Source organism: Pavona decussata, unplaced genomic scaffold (genome assembly GCF_977016875.1).
Source record: "Pavona decussata unplaced genomic scaffold, jaPavDecu1.1 SCAFFOLD_353, whole genome shotgun sequence".
Lineage (NCBI taxonomy): Eukaryota > Metazoa > Cnidaria > Anthozoa > Scleractinia > Agariciidae > Pavona > Pavona decussata.
This window is the reverse complement of record NW_028145734.1, coordinates 628400-642198: the sequence shown is the minus strand read 5'-3', so window position 1 is coordinate 642198 and position 13799 is coordinate 628400. Positions and strand designations below refer to the sequence as shown.

At 38.8% G+C, this 13799-nt stretch overlaps 2 protein-coding genes across 2 annotated transcripts; one reads left to right on the top strand and one right to left on the bottom strand.

The window, feature by feature from the left end:
• The first annotated feature begins 306 nt into the window (after window positions 1-306).
• On the top strand, window positions 307-5625 carry LOC146453049 (NAD-dependent protein deacetylase Sirt6-like). Its single transcript, XM_085097083.1, has 2 exons — window positions 307-517; window positions 1932-5625. The coding sequence occupies exon 2, from the start codon at window positions 1959-1961 to the stop codon at window positions 3366-3368; it is 1410 nt and encodes a 469-aa protein (XP_084953209.1). The 5' UTR covers window positions 307-517; window positions 1932-1958; the 3' UTR covers window positions 3369-5625.
• On the bottom strand, window positions 5499-13726 carry LOC146453048 (xylulose kinase-like). Its single transcript, XM_085097082.1, has 5 exons — window positions 13238-13726; window positions 10994-11320; window positions 8666-8939; window positions 7965-8276; window positions 5499-6962 (listed from the first exon to the last, which is right to left on the bottom strand). Exons 1-5 carry the CDS (start codon window positions 13724-13726, stop codon window positions 6619-6621), a joined length of 1746 nt encoding a protein of 581 aa, XP_084953208.1. The 3' UTR covers window positions 5499-6618.
• Between the last annotated feature and the right edge of the window lie 73 nt (window positions 13727-13799).

Genomic DNA, 13799 nt, shown 5'->3' with positions numbered 1-13799 from the left:
TAAACTAATCTAATAATACTGTCTAACAACTAACTAATTGAAATATTTAAATGTAAAAAATTCCTCCGCTCTCCTGGTTCTACAATTAAGTAGGTTTTTGAACAGGTAAAATTGCTGCGGGGTTGTCCTTAAATCATAATGGCAGCTATTAACAACTCTGCACCTCCTTTCATTTCCTGGGATATAATATTGTCATTTCCTCTGCTATCACTAAGGTCGAAGCTTTAAAGCCATATAGGTTTCATGTCATGACTTATTTTCTTTTAGCAAATCATATTCAATATGCTGCTCACATAATTATTTCCCAGAGAGGCCATATGCATAATGTCATTATGAAAGCGATGATGTCAGATTCTATTTTTAAACTTTCACCCCCAGTCTTCCCCACTGTGCTCGGTCATGGTTACAGAAACTGCAAGCTGTTAAGAACACTTTCTTATCAAAAAAAAATTATTTGTTGCAACAACATAGCAACAACACTCCCTAACTTGAAAAAGGAGAAAGCTTTTATCATAAGGTAAGTATCCCGTTTCGTGGCTAGTAAAAGGTTTGGTGTATGTTTCAAAAACCAAGGCTCAACGCGAATACCTTCTTCCTTGCCTGCTTGAAGAACTTGCACTGACGAAAATTTTGCATTTTGTTTGCTGTCAATCTCCATCGTTACAACGAATAACACTGCGAACACACAGTCCACAACGGGACGACTGTGTTCACCAAAGAATGTTACCAACAGTAGTCTGTTTAAAACACACGAGCACAAACATATATTTAGATTATTTTGCTTTGGACAATCGATCGAATCTGGTATTAGTTTATGTACATTCTTTTAACATTCTCCTTCAGACCACAGTGTACCATCCATTAGTGCGGTTTTTAGATATTAATACTATCCTTAAACGTTAAAACTATTAAGTTTTCTTACGTGTCCATACCTCAGGGCTCAGAATTTGTTTACTGTAGCCTCCAATTCATAGAAACACGACTGACAGTTTTCGATCGCAGCAAACGTAAAGTGAATTTGCTCGCGGTTTGAATCTGTCCACGCGGTCGAGTAAAATCCGAAAGCACGCATCTCGAGCCATTTGAATTTACTACGTCCTGCAATTTACTACAAAGTGGAATTATAGGTAGGAGAAAATTATGCTTCATCCACAAGAGGGTTTTATGAAGCGCGGGAAATTTGAGCAATTTGGCGCGAGGGGATCTCGCAACCCGACACTTCTTCCTCAGCGGAAGGGGGGAGGGGTGAGGAACCTCAATGGCTAAAATAAAGGGTAAAGCTAAAATAATTTAAGGACGGTGCCTACTATTGTTACTGCGCATACGTACTGCGCATCCCGAGATACTCGGGTTTCCTATGGGTGGTGCCTACTAATGCAGGGATAATTTGCGCGGTTTAAAACTATACAGAGAAAGCAGAACTTAGCAAGTGCTTTTGGTATCTCAAAAGAAAATTGGGGGTAGCCATGCATTTTTCAGAGACAATTAAGCTTCAATTTAGGAAAAAAAATCCCATATATTCCTTTATATTTTGGCGCTTTTTAGAAATATTATTGCTTAATTATCTCTGAAAAATGCATGGTTACCCCCAGTTTTCGTTTTGGATTCCAAGAGGCCTTGCTAAGATCTGCTTTTCCCACATATTCATAAGCCGCACAAAATACTTCGGTATTAGTAGGCACCGTCCTTAAAAAGAGTGAGGAAAAAATCCCTTCAAAATTGGGGGGAAGTATGGGTAGTTTTTAAAACTACACAATGTGAAAATCTTTGTAACCTTATGTTTTTGTTGTTGTTTTATTTGCATAAAATTAACTCAATTAGCTTTTTAGCTACAAATTTTAGATGGCAGGTATTTTTGTATCTAAAATGTATAAAAAAGACAAAAAAATCTGGTATTGTTGTTGTTAATCTTTTATTTTATTTCTTTTCAGTTGTGTGACAGTAAATAATAATTTATTATGGCTTCAAACTTTAATCCAAAGAAGTCATTACCTGGGTCAACCACAGAAGCATTGTTTGCAAAAGCACAGAAGAACCAGAAAGCTCTTCAGGATGACTATAAAAATGCACCAGCGGCCAAGGATAAGGTGCCAGTCAAGAAAGATGCTAAATCTGAGGGCAAGTCTAAAGCAAAGCCTAAAGGATCAAGCTCTAAACCTGCTGCCACAGGCTCCAAACCAAAACCAAGACCAAGTAATAACATCTCCAGTGACCTGGAAAAGAAAGAGTATTTTGATCCAGAGGAAGTGCTGGCAGAGAAAATTGAACAGCTTGCCCGATGGATCAGAGACAGTCGTTACTGCATTGTATTCACTGGGGCGGGGATTAGCACAAGCACAGGGATCCCAGATTTTCGCAGTGGAATGAACACTGTACTACCTACTGGACCAGGAGTGTGGGAGCGCAAGGCCAAAGGAGTCCACTTACCATCACAACAGAAAAAGACTCAATCTGTCCTGCAAGCTGTACCATCACCATCCCACATGGCCATCCTAAAGCTGCAAGAGGAAGGCCTGGTCAAATTTGTTGTCAGCCAGAACACTGATGGCCTGCATCGGAGGTCAGGGCTAGATCCAAATTTCTTGGCTGAGCTGCATGGCAATACTAACATGGAAAAATGCCTTAAATGTGGAATGAAGTACATGAGGGACTTTAGGACCAGGACTGCTCGTGCAGTGCACGAACATTCCACAGGAAGGCACTGTGATGATCCCAAGTGCAGAGGACCTTTGGTAGATTCTATCATCAACTGTAATGAAGATCTGCCAGAAGATGAGCTGGAGAAGGGATTTGACAATGCAGAGTTGTCTGACCTTTGCATAGTCTTGGGATCTAGCCTAAGAGTGTATCCTGCAGCCAACATTCCTGGGGACATGATCAAAAGGGGTGCAAAGGTAGTAATTGTGAATCTTCAGAAAACCCCTCTGAACAAGACTTGTGCCATGGAGGTTCACTGCAAGATTGACACTCTGATTGTGGGAGTAATGCAGCAACTGGGCCTTGACATTCCATCATTCAAGCTGAAACGCTGCTTTGCAGTGGATGTGAAATCAGATTCTCTCACAATTCAAGGACTTGATCCTTCAACAAAAAAGAACCCTTACTCCTTTATTAAAGGTGTCAAGGTTGAACTGAGGACCCTTGGGTCCCAATTTGACCTCACCAAAGAGCCCTTTTTTGTCAAGTTCCCTCGCAACCTGGTCCCATCACAAGAAGCCCCTCTAAAAGTACACCTCACCTTAGCCTTCCAGGGCCATTATGGTGAGCCAGAGGTCACAATAAAGCATGTAGTCAGTGACATAGGGCGCACCATCTTTGTGCTCCAGTTTGATGTGGCAGCAGGTGAATGGCAGGTTGAGAAACAGTGAAATCAAATTTGATTTATATTAAGTCACTTGACTTTGTTTTCTTTAGGTCAGCTGGATGGATTGGTGTTCTGGTATTGTGCAGTTCAAGAAAAATCCATGCCCACCCCATGGAAGGCCATCGGAAATTCCTAGGGAAGGGGTGTCTTAAAAGTCAAAATTTTAGAAGCAAAGTATGAAGCTAAACTGGAATTTCCTGGGGGACAGGGGGTGCAAAACAAAAAAACCTTCCATGGGTGGAGTATGGATATTTTCTGGAACTGCATATTCAGAAATATTGCTATCTACTTATGATAATTAAGGAGTGAAAAGCTGTTCACTCTTAAACTCGTGTCTTTTTATGTTCACAAATCCCACAATGGTTTACAGTTCATTTACACTTGTCCACATGAAAAACTGTTTTGAATTCATTGTTTAACATGTGGATGCAAGGAATAAAAGAAAAAAAAACATGTGTTTACAATAATAATTTTATTGTAAACCTACTTGTTGACAGAGCCTAAAAATTTTAAAAAAATCGTTTTCAACACCCAAGTTAGTTTAGATATATATAGAAGTGGGTGTTTATTTGGTCTGGAGAGAAATTACATGCTCCTTGTGGGGCATAGGCCATCAACAAATGTCTTCATCCAACTCAATTATTCAAAAGGTGCCATGGAGGCCATGCAAACAAACAAACCAACTGTTTGCTTCCAGGCATAGGTGGCACAAATATTTTCATTAGGTCACGTAATGCAAAACATTGCTATATCAAAAACCAATGTAGAGTAAAAGTACTTTAAAAGTAAACATGGCATGCAGTAATCCAAAAAAACAACAACAAACAAAAAAACCCTGTTATTATTCTGCTATAGCTTTATAAAACACCTAATTGCACATATTTGGTCCAAAAATTTCAGTGAAGGAAAGGTTCAAATTGAGATGTTTATTTAATTTATTAGTTAAGAACAGTGCCTTCTAATACAGAAGAATAATATTTATTATGTAATATATCAAACACGAGAAAGCGTGTTTCATCAGATATCCAAACACAGAGAAGTAGGTTGAAAAAAAGAGGCGCAGCCGAATTTTTTTATAAATGACTTCGAGGTGTTTGGATATCTGATGAAACACACTTTCGAGTGTTTGATATGGCTTCTTAAATGATCAATAATTCTTGGAGAAATTCAAGGCTAAAGTTCGTAAAATTTTATGATAATTAAGATCACATTTCGAAACCTCCTTCACGGTAGTGATTTCCTTTGTTTTCTCTTGATGAATTATTTATGAGTTCGAGAATGAAAAGTAAATATTACAGATTAAGTTTTAATTATTGAAAAAGAAAATTGTGGGTATATATAATAATTATAACCATGGTCAACCCCCCAATTTTCTTTTTGGATTTCAACAGTCCTTGCCAAGATTTTCTTTTCTAGTCATACACCATACCCAAATATCTTTGAATTAGTTGTTGGACACCATCCATAAGAAACCCAAGAAGGGCAGAACTTATGCACAATATCAAAAGGACGCATGATCCTTAAAAGGTTCAGATTGAAACGTTGTAGATATGATATTCCCACTGTTTGTGGGCAGTTGGTGAGTTGTTATTTTAGAGGTATAGACCACAGGAACTAAACAAACAGAAACTGGACATATGAATAATGTTCAGAAACAGTGAGACAGGAGTAGTAGAATGGATTCAAGGAGAACAGTGTTTGTCTTTGGCTAACACGTTTTACAGGCCAATTCAGTTCCAAGGGTTTTCATTTACTAAAGAATGTCCAGGTGGAGTTGTAGAAGATGTAGTCAGCAACACTGTTAGATCATGGAGAGGGTTTTGTTCTTTGGCTAACAAGTTATACAGGCCAGTTTAGTTGGGTTTTAATTCACTGAAGAAATATTACTGAGGTTGAGTTGTTGTCAGAACCCTGTTAGATGGGGGGGGGGGGGGGGGGGGGCTTAATTCCAGTCAAATCTCATTCTTAAGTATATGAGTAATATATTACTGGTACAAATACACCTTGGTTACTGAATTCTCATTCCAATTTGAATACTGTAGCATTAAATAAAAAAATAATAATTAGACCATTCTTCCACACTGCTTTTACTTGTAACCAATTTTCCCTCCAGAAATAATACTGAAAGAACATGCAACTGAGAGAATAGTTTATTTTAAAGGCTTTATCAAGGTTTTATGAGAGCACAGAAACAACCCATAATATAACTTAGCAATGATATCTTAATGGTATTGTCAAAAGTTATTATAGAGACTATAGATAATTTTTTTTACTAGCTGTTCATTGAGAACACTGAACTATTTTGAGCATAGAAATGTGGCCAAATGTCCCCAATAAAAAGACTACCACTGTCTGCTAACTTGAGTTACCAGTACTCCTATCTTTGACTACCAGTTAATGAAATAATGATAAACAACACAAATAAAAAAATCTATTTTGCTAACTATGAATACTAGTCTATACAACCTACAAAAATACTAAGAACAGACTGTGTGACTGGGAAAACTGTGTTAGGAAAAAGAACCAATCACATACGCCATAAATAAACTGCAAACTGTTATACAGTAACTGTAATTATAACTTATTTTTGTGGTTTCTTTCAATTTGATCTAGTGTATGATTGGTCATAGAACAAAAAAATCCAAAAAAAATGTTCACAGTTTGGCAGTTACACTTTACAACCTACCTCCACATAACAAATGCAACAACAATAAATAAATTATATTCTTCATGTTTATCAACTTTCTTTTGAGAACAATTAAGTTTGTTGGAGATGAGATCATCAAACAGTCTTAGACTTACAATATTATAAATTATTAATATTTAAACTAACTACAAAATGCAAAAATCCATTATTAGTATACTATTCATCTTTGCTTGTTGTCCAAAATGTTCTATTTAAAAACCGCTATTAATAATATTTTATAATTTGTCAAAGAGTATCAATCTGAAAATCCAAATTGTGGAAATGTGTTTGTATCAATCAAAGCAAAACTTAATGATGATCCAGTTTCTATAAAATTAATTATGGAACCATGCTACCTGTACCGTATTTAAATTGCCACCACTTTTATTTGTAAGGTGTAGTTGTATAATAATTATATTGTTTTACTAGTATTTTTTATGAAACCAGTTAGTGGGATGCAGCATGTCCCACCAGATGATGACAATGATGAATATAGTGTACTGAAACAGTTAAAAGCAGACAGTCTGTAAAAAAAATATTTTAAGTTATGATTAGACAAAAATCACTTCTAATCTTCCAGTTTAGCTTTCTTGGGTTGTTGATGACTAACATCTACAATGCTGTCTTCTAACTCCTTGTATCTAGCTGTCAGAGGGTTGTAAATGTTTGAAGCACCGCCACGTGGATCTGCCACCAATTTGTATGGGGGAGCATCTCTGACCACATCCACAAATGTTGCACCGCTAGATTTTCTCTCCAAGCCATGTTTTGCGCGATAGGCACATCCCAAGCAGGCAGAGTTTGCCGTGTCTTTTATAGTATAGACCGGAGCATTAAACACATCAGCTATTACTTGAAGAATGGCAAGATTTGAAGAGGCACCCCCGGTGGCTAGTATGCGTGTACTTGGACCTACAAGTGAATTTCCAATACAATATATATTATGAATAATATATATCAGGGGCCAAACATTTCAAACAACAGCCCGAGGCCAATCATCTCCTAAGTCCTCTTTGCACTGGGCTCTTCAATCAGAGTTTTAGCTAGTGGCATCCATGAGTGCATTATTTTATCTCTCATCTGACTGGCCTTTCCATATAGCACAACTAGTGCTCCGTTTACTGATTTTGTTACGAAACATTAATGCAGGTTATGGTACAATTACATGACATTGAAATACCATGGTTGACTCAAAGGGAAAATAGACTAGGTAAGTAAGTCGCACAAGAGCCTAAGTGGCCCACACAGCCGGAGCTTAGGGCGGTTTCTGTAGCAAGAAGCAACTAGGAGTATTGCTACTCCCCCCTGGATGGGATGTCCATCGCAGGGTTACCCCCAGCAGTATGTCGCCGGTACCCATTTATACACCTGGGTGAAGAGAGACAATGTGGAGCAAAGTTTCTTGTCTAAGGAAACAACACAGCAATGAAGAGACCAACCTGGCCTCGAACCAACGACCCTTAGATCCTCCGACCGTCTGATCGAAAGTCCAACGCGCTAACCACTACACCACTGCACCTCCACAAATAGACTAGTTGATCCTAGTTAAAAACAGTCTATATACTGACAGTAATTTATTCTAGTTGTCAGTTTAAGTTTTAGTCAGTTAACATGTTCAAGAACAACAAAGTTTTGTCATTTATTATAAAGTAAAAAATCAGTTCACATTTTGAATCTCTCTCTTATTGGTCACAGCAATAACTAATTATGCTAATATTTGTTGCAGAACAGGAGTAACACATAACTTGTGTAACTGGCGGTTTTGTTTGGTGACAGAGCGAGGCTATAATGAGCAGCAAAGCTGTGAGACAAAACATTTGACCCGGCAAGAACAAAACTGCCACCTATGCAGGCTAAGTAACAGACTGCAAAGTGGATATTAATAATACCACAGAAGCAGACTGAAGTCCTTACCTAGTGTATACCCCAGTGCTTCTGCATGTGCTCTCTTGGCCATAAATTGTCCTTCAATAAGTGCCCTGACTTCCACATCCTTTGGAAATGAATCTACCCTTTCACCCTTCTCATTAAAGCGATGGATTCCCACAGCAAATGGTGTTATTTCTGTAGCCTCAAAATAGATCCCAATGTTTCCACCATTGCCAGGCTTGGTCCTCTCAAGAGCCTTTTCAAACACCTCCCAGGAGCCATCAGCTGATGAGTCCCTTATTGATTCTCTTGTAAGGGAACCATTTTTGAAACAAAGAAGGGCCATGTAGGCATTTTCTACGGAAACAGATTTAAACAATAATCAGTTACCTTGTGATCATGCTAACCAATGGGGGAAAATTTTGGCAAGGATTTAGTAAGAGTACACATAAGTCAACCTTCCCCAAGAAGTAAGTTAGGATTGATGTTTGTTCCGCCCTTGCTCCCTTATAATTCGAGCAATGAGTTGATAATTTAACTCCAGACCTAGCGGGGTCAAGGGCATTTTTTCCTATTAAATAGTACAAAACTGTAACATGTAGTCCCTATCTTACTCCTCTGTGGAAACTATGAGGGCCCTATTAAGTAAAGGAAATACTTAAATAAAAAAAATAAAATAAATAAATAAATAAATAAATAAACAAATAAATAAATAAATAAATAAATACACAGACAATGCACAGTACCTTCAACTGGATTGACAAATATGTGCCCCTCTAGGGCAGGCTTGGGAGTTTTGAAACACAACATAAGAGTGTCACTTGTGCCAAGACTCACAGCAATATCACCCTCATCCAGCCTCATTCCAGCCAGGGAAGCTGGGTTGTCACCAGTAAATGCAACAACTTTACAGTCAGGATTAAAGCCATACTGCTCTATCATGTATTGTGATATGGATCCAATTAGTTCATATGAGGGAACAAGTTCACCAAGTTTCTCTTTCAGGTCAGGGGCACATGCCTACAGGAAAACCAACAAAGATAAAATTGAAGGGCTTAGTTAAACCTAAGGTGAGTGGATAAAACTGCCTTTAAAATCCATTTTGCTGCAAAATATTTTTATTTCAAGGTATACAGACTGTAAAGCATGTAAGAGACAAAGTTCTACAGTATTTATTGTTGAATCTTGATTTAGTGTAAAGTGGAAAGGATCAGCCTATATGTCTATACAAGTCAATTAACCAAAAGCAAAAAGGACCCAATGCTTAGTCAATTGGTTCCTTTTGTTTTGACCCAACATTGAGTGGTTTCTGAAAAAATTCATACCCACCCCATGGAAGGTCATTGGAAATTCCTAGGGGGGGGGGGGGGGTCAGAAGTCATAATTTTAGAACCAAAGTATGAAACAAAACTGGAATTTTTTTTTGGGGGGGGGGGGGGGTGCAAAACAAAAAACCTTCTGTGGTGGGGAGTATGGATATTTTCTGGAGCTGCACAATTTGAGCAAAAGAAATCATTCACACTTTTTGACAGGGTACCCTCTTTTGCAGCAGACAATGTAAATGGAAGTTCTTTAGAATAAAACTTATTGTTTTCAGACTGAGACAAAGTTTCAACCTTTAAATAAAAGCTAGAGAGAATATGTAGAGTAAGGTATATGATCAAAAGTAGTAGATGGACTTCAAGGAAGTGACATGGTCAAGGCTTAATCCTGGGAATACTCTATCATTTACTTCCCCCCATTTTTGTAACTGCACAGAGGTAGTGGCCAACATGAAAGCCTTGCTCCTTTGGCCACTACGCACTTCTTCCCTAGAAGGTAAAACCACCTAAATAGAAATTGCTCTGCATGTTTATTTTCTTACCATAAAAATATATTTTATTTCGAATAAAGGTGAATAACAATATTGAATTGAATTTAATTGAATTTACTACTACTCCTCCCTGGACTGGATTCCAGTCCACTGCAGGGTTTAACCACACATTTGGTTCTGTTTTCGAACAATTCACCATTGCCCGCTGATAGACCTGACTGAAGAGTAACATTATAGAAATAGTGTAAGCCAATGGTCAACACACTAACCAGTTTTGCCATTTTACCATGACAGGAAGCACAGGAATATACCAGGTTTATAATAAAATATTATTCTGTAAATTGGCTTATGAGGGTCCTGTGCACCTCCTCCAACACTCCCCCCCCCCTGAAGATTTTAGATGGCATTTTTTTCATGGAATTAGAGGCCCATGATCTTTGTAGTTCTCATGCACTACATTGCATTTAGCAATCCACTAATGGTGTAAAAATTAATGATATTTTGAGATCAGTTACATGAAACTCTTCATGAGTTGTCAGCTTGAATTTGTAGTGTGACTGTTTTTTATTTTGCTTATCTTGTACCTTTCCTTATTTGCAAGCTATTTAACTAGTCTCTTGATAATGGAGTCACAATGACCCCGAAACATCGAGCAGTAGTAAAAAAAGGTTATCAAAAATAACAAAATTACATTTTATAATCCTCTTTGTAATATTATTGGAAAATAGGCTTTTCTGGTGAAATTTCTGCAACATAACTGACATGCTGGTGCAAATTCACACACTAAATTATACTATTGCAGTAATTCCAATTACAGCTCAGTCTAGACTCCCACCCCCCTCGGTAGTTTAGACAATCTTCCCAGGTTGCGCTCACTGCCATAAACCAAAATGGTGGCGGTTTGATCGAAGCATAGAAGTGTCAAAAATCCCACAGAAAAATAGTGGATTATGAACACTGAGCATGGGTTGTTTACCTGAAAATTATCATACTGTGACACACCCCTGCAAAAAAGAACCCTTACAAGTATTCAGCCACATCACCTTAACAGTTAACCACACTATTCTGTCCCACCATAATCCAAAATCTTACCTCAATTGTTGCTGAAGCAAATGAATGAATTTGGGTTAGTCAGGGTTCACCTATAGTCTCCTTTGCAGCCGCTCAGGCCGGTGTCACACAACACTCCCCGCCCGAGCGGCTGCGAAGGAGACGAGGTTCAGGTACTGTTTAAAACTAAAACTTACTGAAAAAAACTAACCTCAAGACATTTGTCTTCCCAGGTGTTGCTGTAAATATTCATTAGGTTCATGCCAGATCCATCGCTGAAGTCAATGGGTGCATAGTCACCAATGAAAAGACTTGCTGCAAAGCTGCTTACAAGAGAAATCCTTTCACAAACATTGTATGCATCACGCTTTGTTTGGTATATTTTGGCAATCTGATTTCCTGTGAAGCGTTCATAAGCCCTGGATCCTGTGATGTTGCTCAGACATTGTGGACCGCCCACAGCATCTTCCAAGGCATGACATTGCGTTCCTGTACTTGAGTCCATCCATATAGGAGAATCAGTGACAGCAAATGAATCCTGTGTCAAACAGAATATGCACATTACTGCATTACCAAAAAATCAACAAATATAGCCAAAGAAGTACAACTCAGAACAGATAAGCCTGTTACATTTTTTTCTGAAGCACTCAGAGCATTGGCTCATATTATGATTTCAAAGACAATTTGGACAATTCCTGATGAATTCAACATCTTCAAAATGCCTTGTGTCTGTGTTTCGATGTTGTTCTTGTTTTCAGGGTCATTAAAAAGCATCTGTGATGTCACAATTTCACAGTGTCGCTCATTAATAAAAACTGGATCGTTGTATAATCTAATTCCCGAAATTTGATTGGCTTAGCAACCATGGTATATGGGCCATTATACCATGCCTGACAAATAGGGACCATTAAATTGTCTTCTGGTTGTTCTCAAAAAGTGAAATCAGCAAGATCTAGCAATATTTCTTGATTGTTTTTAATACAACAGTTATTCCACTCAGGCTTGTTGGATACGAGATAAATAAAATATTATAGTCAACTCGGTGCGTTATCTATCATCTGATATCCAACACGCACTTGTGGAATAATTTTAATTATAGGTCATGCGAAATGTCTACATGTATAATTTAATTTGACAATTTAAAGAATTCGTCACTGAGGATATTATACAATAGAATACAATGTAGATCAGTCTTTGTTGCCCCTGTTGGAATTTCCTGGATAAAGAGTGGTTTTTGCAGGGGCAGAGTTATGCGCCGATCAAATCGCAACTTCAACATCCCCCCCCCCGGGCAAACCCCGGGCATTTGACTATTTTCTGTGCCCGGGAGTGGGGAATTTGACGGGTAAGGCCTTCCCGGGGGTGGGGAATTTGACCTTGTCTGGGTGGGGTGGGGAAAATTGAACCGGAAGTGTCAGGCTTCAAATCGCTTTTTTGGGGGGGCGCCGAAGTCGCTAACAGCTATAAACACGTGTTTGGACGAGATGGAAGAGTTTAAAGGAAGAGATACAGCGTTACAAAAAAAGCTTACAAAAAAAGGTCTTCAAAAGTGAGAGTGCTTAAATATTAATCATTTTTATAGATTGTATATAAACGATGTAGATTTTTTATACAATGAGTCAAGCTGCGGCTTTGTCCCGTAGTGAATAGTGAAAGAAATAAACACTGTCGAATGAAAAACCGCTTTGGCTTAAATTGCAGAATATCCTGCCACTCGAACAACATTCTACGTAGCTGGCTAACTAATTAACATGTATTTCTAGTTCTTTAAACGATGTAGTTTTTTATGCAATGAGTCAAGCTGCGCCTTTCTCCCACATTTGTGTCTGCAGAGGTTTTTAGAATAGCCATAAAACAGCAGTGAACAGTTAAAGAAAAAAAAACATTGTCGAATGAAAAACCGCCGCTTTGGCTTAAACTGCAGAATACCCTGCCACTCGAATAGTCTACGTAGCCGGCTAACTCATTTTAACAACCTTTGCCGCGTTTCGGAGTTAGAACAGCTTACACTTGCTGATTGACATTGTCCGACTTAATAAATTCAATTTCCAAACATTAAGTTGTGGTTTTTGTAGTAACTCATGACAGGAGCCGACAACGATTGTTCTTTAGGAGGGGCATTTGACAGACAAATCCGACGATAACGTAGGGCATTTGAACACCATTTTGGCCCGAGGGGGCGGGAATTTGAACGATCCATTCTTCAAAAGTTCAAATGCCCGGGGTTTGCCCGGGGGGGGGGGGGGATGTTGAAGTTTCGAGTTGATCGGCGCATTACAGTGTATTGGGATTATATATGCCATTTTTGGACTATAAATGGATGAAAGATTTAACTTGGCAGGGTTTTTATGTGGGTTACATTCCCTGCCATTGGACCTAAAACCATTTTTTTTCCATTACCACCTCCCCGTCACTAAACCTTCGAGCCCCCGGCTACGGGCGTATCGGCCCATACCTGGAGTTGTTCAAATAGAGATTTTCCACTTTGCAAGTTTCTCAAAGTTTCCCTGGCTCCTTTCTTCCAATAAACACTGCCATGTTGTTGTCCTGTCCCAGAAACACACGCAACAGATCCAAATTTCAAGCCCTTTTCCTTCAGTCTTTGTAAAACAAGGTCGAATGCCTTTACCCACAGCAAAGTTGGTGCGGTGACCGTCAGGTTATCCTCGTGTCTGTGCACTCCACCTTGGGTTTTGAACTCCGATAACTCATTGTCAAAGTGCACAGAAGCCTCCGTCACCACATTCAGGTCTTTGTCGACAACTAGTGCTTTCAATTGCTGCGTACTCGAGTCAAATCCTAGGAAAAGAGGAGCAGCCATTTTCCGTGGAGAAAAGAGAGACGCCATTTTTTTCGATGACAAAAAGTCGGGTGCATCGGAACTCTTCGGCCTAGCTCGTACAGGATTCGTAAGTTTTCGTAAGTCAATGGAATAGGTGAGCATGCGTATGCATCCTCACAACCGCGTGCACGGCCATCTTGTCAGCCTTGGAACGCTTTCGTCCAAAGTGTCCTCG